We start from the raw sequence: 17,062 nt of genomic DNA, 5'->3' as shown, positions 1-17,062 counted from the left end.
ACTGCTTTTATCTTACTGTTTTGGGTTTTATTTAACTGTTGTTTAACTGTGTATATAGTGTTAAATTGTACATCTTATAGGTGTATAGTGGTAAAGTTTTTTCTTGGGATGTTATGTTATCTTATGTTCAAATGTTTTTGTTTTTTCTTGCTATTACTTAGTATCTGACTTACCGTTTGGGAGCTGCTGTAACAAACACAATTTCCCTGCAGGGATTAATAAAGTTTTTCTGATTCTGATTTTAAAGAGAGACAGATTTGACGACGTTACATTTAAAAATGAAAAACAATAAAAGTTAAATACAAATGTTCTGTAACAATTTTGTTGTCATAGTCACATTTTTTTAATGACAATGTAACCAAATCTAAACCAATCAGGCATGAACAAATCTAAAAACCAGTTCTTTCTTTCTTTCACATCTGGAGTCAGATAAATGGAACATGTTAAACTTGCATGAAGTTAATACAAATCTGAACCTCATGTTTATTGACTCATTATGAGTAATGCAAGGTCTGTTAACATTTAAGTTTAAAACGTGTCACTCTTGCTCTTGTCTTTAACTAAATCACTTAGACAGTAATATTTTGTGTCACATATAAGTCTATGGTCTCTACGAGCCTCTAAAGAGTTAAATAGTTAATTGTTTCCTTTATGTTTTTGAATCTGAGTCACATGATAAAACCTTGAGTGGTCAGAAGACTAGAAAAGCACTTTATATATACAGTCCAATATCACTGAAAAAGACCAACCAGGTTGGCAAACTGGGAGTCAGGACCCTGCAAGCAATGATCTGATACTTTATTAGGCAATGTATATTCTTTAGGTATTTTCTTGTGATAGTTCTTCAGACCTCAAAAAAACTTCTAAATTAAACAATTTAGAAAAACTTCAACATTAAGGCTGTACATTAAACTGTGATTCACTGCAGCTTTAACTACAGCCTTTCTTACATCCTAAAAAAAATGGTCTGGTACAGAACCCATCCTACAACACTAGCCTTCAAGATGTTAATCACGATAAGTGAAGCATAATTTCTGATCATAAATTAACATAAAGTTCCTCTCTATCTTTTGAACTAACATGTTACTTCAAACATTAAACATCTAATTTTGAACATTTTAGGACCATTTTAAGGAAGAAAAAAAAAACATTTTTACTTTAATGTGTTGGATCTTGAATTTAGAGCATATTGTAGAATTATGAATAAATTATATAAAAGACTTGTGCTTATGGTGTAATGTTTCTGAACTCTTTCATTCTCTGAGGACCGCAAATGAACTCATATTTGATGTTGCAGAACTTTTTCTACAGAAGTTTTTATCATAACATCACAGTAAACATCACAGTAAAATACTTTTTTTTTGTTAAAATCATCTGTATTCTTTTTATTTCTCATGATTAGAGCCCCCTCATATGAATTTAGCAGGTTCTTGATGCTACTTTTAAGAGTTTGGGTGTCTTCGTGGTAGATCAAGGTCACGTCCACTTCTAACAAAATCAATAAATTTCTCATGTCAGCACGTTCTCTAATTTTAGCTCAGACCTGCATGCTTGAGAGTCCTTAAAGATGCAATGATTTAAAGGCAGTGTCAGCTGAAAAAGAGTTGCATATTTTCCATCCATGAATACTAATGCTACATTTTTGTCCCTCTTTGTCTGTATAGAAATCGTGTCCGGACGGGACCCCCACGGTCTCCAAGGTAACGGGAGTCCAGCTCAGGCATCCAGTGTGTTAACCTACTGGTCTGGATGGATTATTTATAGACGGCGGAGGGAGCAGCAGTCATCTAGTTTCTGGAGAGAATTTGGATTTTGATCAGATGGATGTTTAAATTACGCACAGATATGAACCAGTTTTACAGATATTTTTGGGAGCTTTTCAAACTCAAATATCTCTCCTGTTCATGTGAATTAAAAATCAGTTCATGTGAATTATCCTAAATAATCTGTCCATAGTCTGATGGACTTGTCGGTGCCGAACCATAAACCAAACACTGCTGCGCGCAACGTCACGCAGGGCGTCAGTGCGCCTTCACGGGCTGCTCATAATCATCATCACACACGCTGTGGTCTGTTTACCGAGAGAAGGAGGAGGAGGAGGTGGAGGAGGAGGAGGAGAGTTTGATCCCGACTCTCATGTGGACTGTCACCCTGGTTGTCCGCACAAGAAGACGATGAAGAAGGAGCTAACACAGCCGGTCTGTCCGTGATGCTGTAAGATGAAAGCGTTTGCGCTGAGTCTGGTGAGTTCAGGAGGATTTCTGAAGGGAACATTGACAGTTTACACAGAAGAAATGTCCACAACTGCAAGTCCAACCTTTCCCTCATCACAAATGACATCGGATCAACTCACAGTGGTCGCTGCATCCTGTAAGTTAAACCTTAAAACTGCTTAAAAATATAAGAAAATAAAGAAGATGGCTGCTGGACATGCTTTATGAGATGTGGCTGCTTGCTCAGTATTTGCTCTTAATCTAGAAGCTAATTTGATTGTCAATCAAACATCTAACCAGTAATTACAACAGGAAACCAGATATTTTACTATTATAGACAGATTGTCAGTCAAAAGTTTATTCACTAAATTCACAGATTTAAGCTGTTAAAACTGTCCTGTTCATTCTTCTTTTACAAGTTGTTTCACATGACTGAGCCATAAAGGACAAACTGTGATTAACAAACATTTCCTTCTCTCTGTTCAGTCTCTTCTCTGGTGTTCTTTGTGGTTATCGTGGTGCTGCTGTCCATTATTTACCGCAAGGATCCTCAGTGCTGCAAACTGCGCTCCTATCAGGGGCCACATGCGGACATGGTAAGCTCTTTTAGAGAGAAACAAAACAAGAGAAAGTGGCTTTTGTGTTGAGTTTTCTGTTGACCTGTATGTTCAGCTGTTGAGAGAGAGAGAGAGGCTCAAAGACACTGTGCTCACCCAGTGAAGCGCCATTAAGAAGTGTCAGATTCAATTTGCATGGCAGTGGGGAAAAAGGACTAGAATAAACTTTGATATGATCATTGTCAGCAGATGGATTTGCCCCAGTTAAATGAACTGCCCTGCAGAGATATCTCTGGGAGGGTGCCACAGTAACTCTAATGGACTTGGACAGAATTAACACCGATGCTAGTTCATCTTTGCAAATCCAGTTTACTTTTAAGCAAAACAACCCAATCTTTGTGACATGAATCGGACACATATCTCTCCATCTGTGTGCGTGAAGCTGTAGGCGATGGTTCAGGATGAGGCGAAAAAGGAAACGTAAACACGCCACTGACTTTTCATTGGCTGTCCATTCTCTCCACTTCCTCTTCCTCGCTTGTTTCTCACCTTCGTTGAGTCCCAGGGGTGAAGTTTGAGTGTTATCTTCGGATTGCAGAGACACAACTCATACCTCACCCCCCCCTCGTCTCAACACAGGAAGCTGTGCTCAGGCTGTGGTTTTAATGGAGAAACTCTGCCTGTGAGGAACTAACAGAGTGTTACTCTGGTACAAACTGGACTGTGCTGCCCTGTAGGTACAGCTGTATCCATACACTGTGTGGCTGATAAGATAACGCTGGCTGGATGGTCAGAGTGCCAAAGTCTGCTCCCGTATTGTAGTTTCATTTCATGTAAGAGATATTCAGATATATGTGATTAAAAAAGTCTTCTTTTGTGTGTCCGTGGGGCATTTCATGTCTTCAACTTCATAGTCACATACCTTTCCCTGCTTCAGTTTGCGCCATGAATAGTGGGCAGACCCCACTGTGGGTGTTGGGGACACAAGAGGGACAATGGATCTCCTTTAGGTTTGTGGTGGTGAAAAAGGCACACTGCTGCTGGGGTCCTCCCCCGACTTCAACACTGATTTTACACGGTTGTGCTTTTTCACACTGGTTGAATCAATGGCGGGAGACAAAAGGACAAGTCTTCTTTTTTTTCTCTTTCCTGAGGACTTTTTTTGGGGGCTCTTAAAAGTACAAACCACTGAGGGGAAAGTGACCTTTGACATCACCTTTTTGGTGTCGTCTCTCTCTCTCGCTGAAATGAAGTGAGGGTTATGGCAAAGGTCGAAGGAGTGCGTCACTCTAAAGTGTGAGTGATGTCATTGTTAGCCTGGGAAAATGATAAATCTGAAATTTCAGTACTACTCAGTGTTGCTGCGTGCTGAACTTCAGCTTTTGTTTCCTCCTATCATCCGTCCTGACTTCTGTATTTAAATCTCAGTCGGGCAACAAGTTGTTGCAAATCACATACGAGGCCGTAATGTGTACTGGAGTGTGCTCGTTAAGAGGTACCTGCTGCAGTTACAAGGGGGATAGAGAGACGCTGGAAAGACCACACGGTGTGGTTTGTTGCCTAGGGACTCTGATGCCACAGTAGGACACCACATTGTTCTCCACACAAAGGAGACTCATTTAGAGCCAAAGCAATTACCTAGTTTTCCTGGCAGGCCCTTTCTTTTTTCTTCCAGGATTCCTGCACCTCATACAGTGAGACTGTGACAGGTCTTGTTTTAGAGGGGGTGGGACAGGGAGGAGGCACGGAAATCGGAGGGTGTTCGTCTTTATTGATTAGATAATTTATGGTATTGCTAAAACAGCCAGCGTCTACAGTGATCAAACAAGGCATGAAAATTGGTCAATTGGGCTGAAATGACTGGATTTCTGACTAATTGCTGTTTTAGACAGAACAACAAGGAACCATTGTGTAGAACAACTAGTTAAAATATGAGCCCAGTCTCCCCCGAGACACACTTTGACGCTGATTGCTGCCTGTTTTTCCAGGATGCTCCACCTCAGTACTACAGCAGCAGGCAGACGCTGGTGGGATCTTCTTGCCTGGAGCAGACTCAGATCATGGATGACAACAACACTCAGGTGAGAGAGCCCATTAGAGCGCTGGCATCATCTAATATTGGCTGCTCAAAGCATCAATTTTCCAGTAGATAAAGACACTTATGGACAGCGCACACATCAGTGGGTCGATTGGTCTTGAGTTATATCAGGACCATTGCCCACAAATCATCAGCACATAAAAGCTGTTTCCTGTCCCTCACAACTTGCTCTCTGTCTTTGGGCCTTCGTGTCTCAGCAGGCGGGTCAGCTGTTCTACGTTGGCCTGCCCTCCAGCTATAGCCTCCCCACGCTGGAAGCCCCCATGCCGAGGCTCCCCTCCTACGAGAGCGTCCGAAAGAAGGACCGCCAGAGGCAGATCCACATGATGATCGCAGATCGCTTTGGCCTCAATGGACCCATTGTGACCGAGGTAGGGATAAATCAGGGATTAAGACTGTGTCACAGCACTTGATACAGTCACATATGCTTTAACAATGAAGTGTTTCAGGTGCCGGTTGTTAAGCCTGGAAAAAAGAGAAGAAGTTTTTACTCCTGTTACAGTTACAAAGCTCATAAAAACAGTTTTTTTAATATGGAGGCCTCTCAGCTGTAGTTTCGCAATGAATGAAGATAAGAAGGAGCAGGCTCTTTATTATGACCACGCTGTCATACAATCTTGTAACAAGAGCTTGTTCAAAGATTAGACCGCATTCAGTGCGCCGTAAACAGGATGTGCTATCAGCTCATCTAATGCTCACTGCTGACTTGTGCTGGCGGTCGGCGTTTCGGGGTTTTACCGTGTTGATCTTTCGCTGAGCTTTTGACTCCCACAACGCTTGAGCAAACAAGGTAATGAGAAAAAGGCACATCAAACATAATTAAAGCCTGCATCCTGAGTGCAAACACTGCCCGGGAATGCAGCTTTGTGCTCCTGTCTTCTACTGTTTTTTCTTCTTTGACCTCCCATTTTTTTCCTTAATTAAACATTCGCTAGCATGACTGCCCATCTTCACACACACACACACACACACACACACACACACACACACACTTGTCCATGTCACATTATCAGGACACAAGAGGCGGACATGCAATGTGGGAACCTCCCTTTCTGAAGGTACTTTCCAGTCACCCAACACTAGTCACTGAAAAGTTGCCATCCTCTTTCAGGCTGTATGAGTTCAGATGATAGCCCCTTTGATTTCCCCCTGTGTGTCCGGTGGCCTGAGGCAGGATAGTAGTAAAACTTTGTGGCCTGGTAATGTGTGCGTGTATGTGTGTGTGTCAAACAGAGGGCAGGGTTGTTGTAGGGTCGTTCTTGTCACCCGAGGGTCCCCAAGCAATTAAAAGATAAGAAGACTCAGTCAGGGAGTGTGAATCTGCCAAATGTGATCAGAGAGATAATGAATTGGAGAAAAAATATGTTCCAGCCATCCGGTAAGGAGACAGATTAATTGGTAATGTAAATAAAAAAAACATATTTCTTATTATAAACTTGTTTTTAGGGATTGATATCAGACAAGTCACTTATTCTGGGACATTTTCTGTCTCTCTACTTCTGATGTTTTTCTTTTGGTTATCACCTTTAGTGGTTACACTGTTTCTGACTTGCATAGTTTATTTTTATGTGTGTAAATCACAGTGATAGCCTAAAATGGCTTCACACAATTATATTAGACAGGAAAAGCTCTATAATTACTAGTAAAAATAGAAATCTCTGTAACAATCTCAATACGGGAACTCTCCTCAAGGTTTAAAGCGAGCCAATCAATTAATCAATTCTATTTACACATCCAGCAGACAGATTTAGAGTCGTGTTTCTGTCCAAGTCAAATATTTACTCTCTTTTAGCTCTGTTTTTTTGGTCTCCACCATCTACTGAACGACATATCTGGCTCTTTAGCTGCTAAATGCTCAACTGTATACACCACTGGTTCTTAAACTGTGGTACGTGTACCACTGGTTGTACACAACCTTCTTGTGGTGGTCACTGGAGCCAAAATACTATGTTGGAATGTAATTTTCTGCAATACCAGTGCACATACACCCTTGATCAGTGATAGTAACATGGTGAGTGGAGGTAAAATGAACTAAGCCATTTGTGGTCAAATGGGAAATATCAAGAAAAGAAGTGTGGGATGAGGAATACCCCTTTTCCCACCACATTAGCTCTGGTTCTTGAACTGGTTCTGTTCAGGATTCAACACCAGTCAACAATGAATAATCTTCTAATTAAGAACAAACCTGCCTCCTGTGTGAACCGTCTGTAGACAAACATAGCTGACTGTTTTTTAACGTCTGTCATGATGGAGGTACTTTGAGGAGAGGAACACTGATATAGACCATTAGTTCTAGCTCTAGTTGTCAGCTGTTTGGCACTTGGCAGGTATTGACAGTGAAAACAGCTGCATGCTATTGCTGGAATTGACATAGATGAAAGAGTGACCCAAAACCGTAAAGCTGCCGGCCATAAACACCAAAACCATAAGGCTGAAACTCTTGAGGGGAAGTGCAGAGTGAGATGATTCAGATGATTCTCTGTGGGTTTTCTCCCCATGAGGGACCCCTCTCACATTAAACACAGTCATATGATCCATTTTGATCTGTTTTTATTATTTTTCATGTAAACATAGCAAAACAGATTATAATCCATTGTTCACATAAAAAAAAAATCGATTAGAGCAGCTTTAAAGTTTTCTCTTCACTGTGCTGGATGAAACCTAATATAACAGCATCTCTCCCAAAGCTATGCATTTAATATCTGCACTCAGTGTCCACTTATCTGTTTACTCAGCAACATATGAACATTTCCTGAGCAGTAGCTAGCGAGCTGCTTCGTGTAGGTCTATGTTGTTACCACAGGCCAATGAAATAAGAGTCGCTTTGGTGAAAATCTCAATGTTCTGATAAAATGTTTAATATTATCAGAAGGAAGCGTCTCTCTCTTCAGCACCAAACAGAAAGCAGGAAGCCAGTTTTACAGTTTATCTTTATCCTTATTTTATTGAATTGACAAGAAGACTTAATTTATCTTGTCTTGTGTTTTTAATTGTTAAAATGTGATATTTTGTAAAGGGAGCTTGGTATAATATTTTTCCTGCACATCACAGGCAGCGTTAGTTTAATTCAAACTGAAAATATGTTTATTTTGTAATATTTTGTCAACAGTAGAGAAACGCTAGGTAGCTATTAAGTATGATAAGGTTGTCTGACGTTGACTGCTGTTGATTAATGGTTGTGTATTGGCTACTGACGGTGACAGATCAGGGTTATTATCAGCTACCCGTATTCAGTTTGTAGCAGTTGCCCCTTGTGTGTTTCTCAACTACTTGTTGTGCAAGGTTTGTTACAATCTAAGACACATGACTGTTGGTGTAACATTAATCTAACACTTGTTTGAACTCCTGTTCAATCAAATTGATTGTAACTAACTGTTGCATAATATAGTTTTTAGTTGTACCTAATAAAGTGGCCACTTTCTATATTTTCAACTCTGTTTCTCGTCTTTCAGCCTCCTCCAACATACGAAGAGAGTATCCGTCAGTCGATGGAGCTGCCATACAACATCCTCTCATCTAGTCTGGAGCTCTTCCCTCCTCAGAGCACCGACGCAGGGCCCGACACACCTCATCCAGTCAGCTCTGACGTCAACAGCACTGTTCTACCTGTGTGACGCTGATCAAGCTGCCTGATGAATAGATTTATGTACATGGATTTGGAGTTACCAAAAGAGTTTGGGTGTTGGAAGATCGATCACTTTTAGATTCTTCACACGTCGCACGAGCTGATTCAGATACCTCAAGACTGAGACAGACGATAACGGAGCAACCAAAGAGGACTTTGCGCAACCTTCAGGACAGGCTGGCTGTGCACATTTGAATGTTAAAAAATACTTAACAGAAAATCACTGGATATAAACAATGACGATGAAATAAGGTGGCTGGTACATCTTGAAGACTACAACATACCAAAAAAAGGGAACTGCTGTTTGCTTTGTTAATTATTTGTCAGTGAATATTTGTCTGTTTGCTTTCGTCTTTTATTCAGCTGTTCCTGAGCCTGAGGCCACATTGTCTGGTTGGTAAGGTTATCAGATACATGTTTGATAAGGGTTTGCTCTAAAGGATGCTTCTGTAGGCTGCCACACTGCATGTGAGATCAACCTGTGAGAAGGTGAATGTAAAAAAAGTGCTAATGAGAGTGCCTTCAGTGACGTTAAAAGAAGGATATCTATAACAAAAAGGTGTCTCTTACCAGATGGGACTCTGGTGATGATTTCTCACTTTCTTATGTAACACTTGATCCTCTCTGTTCAAAAGGAGTGACATGGAACGAAAATAATGGAGAGTTTTCTTGTCAAGACCTGTTTCGTTTTTTTTGATCCCGCAAAGTTATTTTCTGCAACCTACATACCAAATGTTTGTCCTGCACATTGTCATGTACTGTATTTATTCAAGAAACATCAGTGACTCCTTGTTTTTCATGTGAAAACAAATATAAAGGCTTTTATTGTTTTGTTGATCGACTGTTGTGGAACATCATGAATATTTAACAAACAACAGTGTACTTATATTTCCATTGCTATACAGTATGTGTGGCTGGCAAGTGGCTGTTAAGTCTATTTAAGTGCCAAAGACTGCAGTTCCTCACACGTCCACTTGAGGCTGGCTACAGTATAAGTCTCCATAGTTCACAGTGGAAATAAACATGTTTACAGCCTGGTACGAAAAACAGTTTTATCTCTATAGCTAATTTGACCGTTAATGACAACTGTACTGAGGGTGAATTATTATATAACTCACCTGTTCGGATTATATTAAAGATTATAGTTATGCATAATTAGTGTGGCCGCTTTGATTGACAGGTGGGTGCTGTGACAGATGGCTTGTTTGAGCACTCAGACGTCATTCAGCTCGCCTCAGGTCCACCAGTGATCCACGTCTTTGACCACTGCCTCCACAATCTGAGCTTCAAAGCGGCTCTTCAAAAACCTGTGGATGACGTAACGGAGACGACATCCATTCTTTATACTGTCAGTGGCAGATGGGTGTGTGAGAGACAGAAAGGAAAGTTCAAAAGACCTTTGTCCATGTAGTTTCTGTTTTCATACTTTTTAAATCTCAAACATCTTACACAACACATCACTTAAGAAAATATTAGGCTCTCCAGGTTGGTAAAATACAGCAGCGTATACCAACAGTTTACACAAGATGTAGATTTATTTCTAATAAAAAGATGATTTATTGTTGACTGTTACTGAATCCTGAGCTGCTTTAAGAGTCATCACTAATTTAGGTGTAATGGTGTACTCCTAATCTGCACTTCTTCACATAATGTTATCAGTTTGGTGTTTTTGAACCACTCATTTTCCTATTCTATCACATTTTAGCTTCTACTATTTCTATGAATGTCTTGATGCGCTATGTGCATGAATGTGATATTTAAACAAAATCAGCAAAAACAGCAATCTCATAGTTAATTTTCATTCAATGATTTTTTTTTTTTGTATCTTGTATTTTGATATATGTTTTTGAATTAATTTAATCATTAAAAAAAAAAAAAAAATCAGACATTCCTGCAAGTACCACTAGAGGGAGGTCATGTAGCACCAGTAGTGCATGTACCATAGTCTGAGAAACAGTGTGTTGAATTATTATTTTTGTCACCTCTTTTTCTTTCAGCTCGTCTTAAGCCGCTATTAAGATCCCAAAAAAACAAACTGCAATGACACGGCACAAAAAGTTGTAGCCCCAGATATGTTTCAAATTTTGAATGAGTTTCAATCACCTTTAATTTACAGTTTCTTTGCTGTAAACCAGAAATGAGTTACATATTCAGTTAATATATTGCCTGACCTAATAAGTATAATCAGTGACTGTAAGTGTTGGAGTAAAAGGTGGAGCTGAAGCGAGCTGAATGACGCTTGGTTGCTCAAACAAGCCATCTGTAATGACACCCACCTGTCAGTCAAAGCAGCCACTCTGTAAATTATACATAATTTTAAGCCTTAATATAATTTGAACAAGAGTTGTATATAAATTCAGACTCAGTACAGTTGTCATGAACAGGGAAATTAGCAGACCAAAACAGTTTTTTGTACCAGGCTGTAAACATGTTTATTTCTGCTGTGAAGTTGGACATTTCAACATAGGGACTTATGGAGACTGACTCACTTCTGTAGCCAGCCTCAAGTGGACGTTTGAGGAACTGCAGTTTTTGGCACTCTTGGCTTTACAACCACAAAAGTTGACACTTGATTTTAACTTTATAATCTGGGATATAGAACTGTTCAAATCACATTCAAGCAGTGATTATATGAACCAAAGATGAAGAAGAAAGTAGCAGAAAATGTAAAGTAAGTACAGTACTAGAGTAAATGTACTTAGTTACTTTCCACCGCGAGAAATCACTGTTGATGAGATTTTCCCTTTAAATCATACCGACCTCACAAGCATGGCTGCGCGCTTTGTCTAGTGACGAATCTCTTTCGTCACAGGCGGGGAAAACCGAGCCTCCCCGACAAGCCGATTCTCAGTCGGGTATGTAAACAAGGTCAGGCACTGCAGCACACAGACTAAACACTTTGTGCAGCGGGCGGCTGCTCAGTTTCAACGCGAGAGAAGAAGACAACTTCTTCACCAAGCCACTGAGGACAAAGGTAAGCCGTGCGTCATGCGCGCGTCATGATCCAACGCCTGTGTTATTTGTCTGTGTTGTTGTTGTTGTGCAGGACGCACTGCAGGGGAGATACCACGATCAGGATACATGTATAAAACATGTCATCCTGTCACATGCGGAATTGTAAATAAATAAGTTTGCACTGTGCATAAAGGAGCCGCACTGCATCTATAATCCGGGTTTGCCGCAAAGTCACACGGCAGGTGTGTTTACCTCATGCGCAGTCATCAGCTGGCCTCTAACTGGGTCGCTCGCTGCAAAATCTGCTTGGTCATGTTTTCCCACGAGATTAATAGACTTGCCTGACGGAGCATTTTCCTTTTTAAATCCCTTATAGCTTGTTTTCAGGCTCAAAAACGTGATTTCCAAACCTTCAGCTTTGCATGAATCAGCATCACTGCATACATACATTGCACTAAAATCTGATGTATGAGTCACACACACAGGTTAGATGCATATCTAGTAATGTCTGCAGCTGCAGCTTCCTGAAGCTTCACCATTTTTAAAAATTAACCTGAGTAACTTAATTCATAACCAATCCAGAGCTCTTCATGGCTGAGTCTAATGAGACTGTAGCATTAAACAAAGAGGAGAAGTGGCATGCAAGTACAGATTTATTTATTCAAGCAATTCATCCTCAGTCTGGGGCTGCATGAAAACCTGTTTAAACTGGCCGTGCTAACTGCTCCAGTGCCAACCAGCCGACTCAGACTGGGCTTGTGTGTTTTTCTCTGCAGAGAGTGAGTGAATAAGACAGTAGGGAAAGACTAACCAAGGGCACACAGTCTGTCTGACAGCAGCTGAGGCGGTGCTGAAAGTGTGCAGGGCCTGTCACGTTTTCTAACAGCCTCTGTAAATGTTCTATTGGACCCAAGGGTACTTTTTTGTTTTTTTTAATCTCTGCTGAGATTAACAACAACCTTTTTAATAAGCTTGTTGTGATCACACACAGGTGTTATCTTTTCCGACGGGGTCATATGAACTTTCCATCACGTGTTTAATGATTTACACGACATACTGGTGTTTTGGGAGTAAACATTAGCGCCATTCCAGTCTGAAAACCAGTAGATGAGACAAATCTGAGAGAGCAAAACTAGTAATCGATTTTGTCTTTGAAAAATGGTGTCCAGTTATTAAATTCTAGTGATAAACTACCTGATTTAACAGCACAGGTAAATATAACCATGTAACATCCCGCTGTCAAGGCTGTTAAAAAGAACAAATAGTGGGCAGAGTTTCATGTATTTCTTACACAGATAGAGCTCTGTGTTCTTCCTTCTCTTATGCTATAGCCACTTAAATGTGTCTATCTCAAGCCATGTGTTTGTAATACATCTAACTGCAACTGTAACATTTAAAATGTCTCTTCAGGGATCAATGAACTGTGCTATCTATCTAAATACAGCGTGGATCATCATGCAGTTTTCTATACTAATGTGTATTTGTGTTACTCACTGTAGGACTCCATTACACAGCAGCCAAGATGATGCAGTGTTTTCACTTCATGGTGGAGCCGGCCAAAACCTTAACGGCCAAGATTAAGGTATCAAGTTTTGGTGCAGCGTTGGTGTGTTTTAATGTGCAAACGTAGACAAGTTGACATGACAACATCTTGTAGCGTTTCTCCTCCTTTTCCTGGTTTAATTTAATAAAAAGAGAGAGAGAGTGTGCAGGGAGTTGTCGGCGAGATGAATCGAGGCAGAGAGTCTGGTAGGGGAGGGGTGTCTTTCTTTTTTCTGCTGACAGGGCCGGAGCCACGAGGTGCATTTTGATCAGGCTGAGTGACCAACTCTTTTCGAGTCTGACCTTTTTACTCACTACCGCACTTGTGAAGCAGCACTAATGTCCTCTGGATGTCTTTTTAAATGAGAACTCTTCACTTTTCAAACAGTTTTGCAAAGATTCATTCTGATTTTCTTGCAGGAATCACACAAGAGAGCGCAGAATGAGAAGAGGGAGCCTCTGGATGAAGATCAGCTGTTTCTGGTCGATCTGGCTAGAGATCTCAGCCGAGTGTGTCAGGTAACGATTCACTCATTAAGCCAGACTTGTTTAAGACATTCCAATAGACCATGAAAGGTTGTCTTTACCTCTCTATCTACCTGTCACCAACCCCAACCTTCCCTCTACGTGTTGCCCACTGCAGAGATCAGGAGTCCTAGAGCACATCTGGAACCTGGACGACACCTGGCCCACCTCTCTCTGCAGGGCCTTCATCATACTTTGGGCCTCCATGTTGGAGAGCAAGGTGCTTACAGTCAGACTATGATGATACTTACTCAAGATGTAGAAAGTGTTGCTCAGTAAATGTATGAATGTTTCTGTGTGCAGAAGAGGCCCATGCAGACAGATGGTTGGCCCGAGGTGGATCAGGGCAAACAGCCTGATCTGATCAAAGAGGAGGACCTGCTGCAGGCCAAAAATGTGATCCTCACCTGGATCAAAGACCTGAGAGCTCAGCCCGAGGTGGGAAAAATACAGATCACTACAAATCTCACCTGATTCTGCTCCTTCATACAAAAAAATATATATCACATTGATCCTCCTGCAGCAAAGCGTCTGGCCCGGGGAGCCCGTGGCAAAGGTTCTGGAGGACCTGCAGTCGGCCTGGCGTTGGGGCCGTGCGCCCAATCTGCTGACTGCCATGGAGCTGGTGATGTGGACTTTAATGGTGCAGCGCCCAGATAAGGTAGGAGTCATCGTAGCAGTTCACAGAGTGTGGAGCTTAACTCTTCGTGTATGCAGTTCATCAGGTGTAATACAAACCTGTCCGGTGTGTGTCCTTGCAGGACACCATACCGCAGCAGTGGCTCATGTGGAAGCAGAAGACTCAGAAGATTGGTTTGTGAATTAAAACTGAATGAAGTTGAATTTTGTTGTAAATCTGGAGACTTTCATTTCTTTATGAGTTTGTTTTATCTCCTTCCAGGTGCCATATCCTACATCCCTCAACCAGGTGAGTGATACATTCACAACAACCAGCATCACTGGTTTCATGTTACACGCTGGCTGCACCAACATATGATCTTTCTAATGTGTAGGCCATCATTTCTTTGGCAAAAATATATTTAGTTGTAGTTTAAGTTTGCTACAAGGTGCAAGATAAACCGCATACAAAGGGGGGAAAAATGCTGACGTTTCAATCTGCAAGGTCTTCATCTGGCAAACATCCATTAGAACAAAAAACAGGCAGACAAACATAAAACGACGAATCCACCTGCAATTAAGAGACAAAATAACACCCATATGTACAGACTGTGAACGTTCACCGCTGTCCAGGTAATCTTTCTTTCAGAAGAGTTCAATCTGGGGCAGTAGATGTTTCACTTCTCATCCAAGACACTCAGAAACCCATATCTACATATTCACCAGGCACAGAATCACGTTATGTCCTTTAGCACTCATTCTCAAACCATGGTACGTACACCCAGTAACATAAGTTCTGCATTGAAATGCCATCCTGCTACTGAGTTATGTACATCCACATAGCGTGTGCACATCCACGATAAATTATCAGCTAAATTATGATGGCAACATATGAAAGCAGAGGTAAAATGAGTTGATCGTGGCTCCAAATGGAAAATATCAGTAAAAGAATAGTAACCATTAATCACCAAATAACCTTGAATACACTTCTGTGGGATGTTTGCCTGATAAAGACTTTATAGATTGAGATGTTGCATCAGTTAAGCTTTTAGGAGGTTTCATCATCGCAGTGAGTCAGTCTGTTTGGTCCTTTAATGCTGGTTTCACAGCTTATATCTTTGTACAGACAACGCAGCTCTCTGATTGTGTATCTGTTCTTTGCAGTGTGGGACTGGATCTCAGACGCTGCAGGTACAGCTGTCACTTCATCTAAATATCAGTCAGAATAATCTTTACTGAACCCGTCTGCTGATTCAGACCTCTTAACGTTTCCCTCTAGTGGAGGTGACTCTGGATCAGGACACAGCCAATCCTGATCTGCTCATCACCGACGAGAAGAAGATGCGCTGTGGCTTTGAGAGGAAGGATGTCCCCAACTACCACCAACGCTTCGACGGCTGGTGGTGCGCCGTCGGGTTGGAGGGCTTCACATCCGGGCGCCACTACTGGGAAGTGGAGGTGGGTGAGCGGGACTGGAGGCTCGGCGTGGCCAAAGAGTCGGCCCTGAGGAAAGGCTTCAAGTCCCTGAACACAGATACAGGATACCTGACCCTGCGGCTGGAGAGGGGCACCGAGCTGAAGGCACTCACGGTGCCCTTCACTGCACTCCCACCGGGCCTCATCCCCCGCAAGGTGGGCATCTACCTTGACTACGACCGCGGCCAGCTGTCCTTCTATGACGTGGACAGACACCTCCACATTTACACCTACAACGAGAGCTTCGATGAGAAGCTGTTCCCCTTGTTTGGTACAGTGGAGATCATCAAGGATCTGGTGATCAAGTCTCCAGCAGCTAAGACCCATTGTCTCTGCCCTGCACCCTGCATCTGGTCTTGAGTCTCCTTCGGCCAACTCTTCCTTTAAAATCCAGTAGATGTCATAATAAAGTCTAACTAATCAGGTTATGTAACAATCACTGGGAGGAATCAGAGATCCTGATGTAAAAGACCATCATTGTGCTATTAAATAGCTCCACTATGTGACTATGTGACGCGCTATGCTGCTGCTGCTGCTACTGCTTTAATGTGATCGTTGCACCCTCTTCCTCACTATAGAGCTGTAGTGCTACTGTTTGCTAACACACACACATGATGTATTTTCATATATTTTAAAGGAAACCTGTAGTATTACCGTAATGTAATGTGCAATATTAACCCTGCATTAAGAATGCACTTCTGTGAATAATAAATAAACCAAATCCTCGTCATGGCTTGACTCGTCTGCTTGTGGGTCTGTTTATTACTGCATTAGAGAGGAATCACACTGCTTAGGTTAGAAAGAGAAGAGCAGACACAGTATCTTTGGTAACTGACACTTGTGGTATCAGTTACCAACGTCAGCGCCTTCATGTCTCTTCTGTCTGCAGCAGTCGTTTCAACATCCTCATCACGAGACATTATCAACTTAAAGACGCCACTTACCTGCAGTGATAAGGTGGAGATGACTAGGTTAGAACCAGCACCTGAGTAGATCTAGTGACTGATATTTTGTCCACTAGTGGCTCAACTGAACTCAACTTTATTTATAAAGCCCTTTAAAGACAGCCGCGGCTGACACAAAGTGCTGTACATGAAATAGAACATGAAATATAAGGCATAAAACATAAGAACAATATAAAAACAATAATAAACGATAAACAATATTAAAATAATAATAAAGCAAAAACAGAAACAGAGTCTCATGCTGGGTTAAAAGCCAAAGAATAAAACTGGGTCTTAAGTGGCTCATCCGATGCTGATACAAATGAAGCAAATATGTCAAGCTAAAATTTAGGGGAAAGTATGTAAAATAATTCTCAAGACATCTGCAGTTTTTTCAGTTAACTGATCATTGCTGTTAAAATTTAATGTTGAAACACAGAAACATGTTTAGTTTGGGCTGGATTAACATTCATGCAAGGTAACTTCCCTGAAGCCCAGAAAACTTCAGT

General features: G+C 41.4%; 2 protein-coding genes across 2 annotated transcripts; both read left to right on the top strand.

Annotated features, from left to right (window-relative positions):
- The first annotated feature begins 1,958 nt into the window (after nt 1-1,958).
- On the top strand, nt 1,959-9,514 carry LOC104929518 (uncharacterized). Its single transcript, XM_010744056.3, has 5 exons — nt 1,959-2,370; nt 2,700-2,809; nt 4,759-4,851; nt 5,069-5,239; nt 8,321-9,514. Exons 1-5 carry the CDS (start codon nt 2,220-2,222, stop codon nt 8,480-8,482), a joined length of 687 nt encoding a protein of 228 aa, XP_010742358.1. The 5' UTR covers nt 1,959-2,219; the 3' UTR covers nt 8,483-9,514.
- A 1,769-nt stretch (nt 9,515-11,283) lies between these two features.
- LOC104929519 (butyrophilin subfamily 3 member A3) lies at nt 11,284-16,347 on the top strand. The gene is made up of 10 exons (XM_010744057.3): nt 11,284-11,467; nt 12,948-13,030; nt 13,411-13,509; nt 13,634-13,735; nt 13,819-13,953; nt 14,039-14,176; nt 14,277-14,328; nt 14,417-14,443; nt 15,298-15,324; nt 15,413-16,347. The coding sequence occupies exons 2-10, from the start codon at nt 12,971-12,973 to the stop codon at nt 15,967-15,969; spliced, it is 1,197 nt and encodes a 398-aa protein (XP_010742359.1). The 5' UTR covers nt 11,284-11,467; nt 12,948-12,970; the 3' UTR covers nt 15,970-16,347.
- Nucleotides 16,348-17,062: the final 715 nt, after the last annotated feature.

The sequence above is a fragment of the Larimichthys crocea genome, chromosome XII, assembly GCF_000972845.2.
Source record: "Larimichthys crocea isolate SSNF chromosome XII, L_crocea_2.0, whole genome shotgun sequence".
Taxonomy (NCBI): domain Eukaryota; kingdom Metazoa; phylum Chordata; class Actinopteri; family Sciaenidae; genus Larimichthys; species Larimichthys crocea.
Note: the sequence above shows the minus strand (reverse complement) of the source record. Positions and strands in the feature narration are given on the sequence as shown.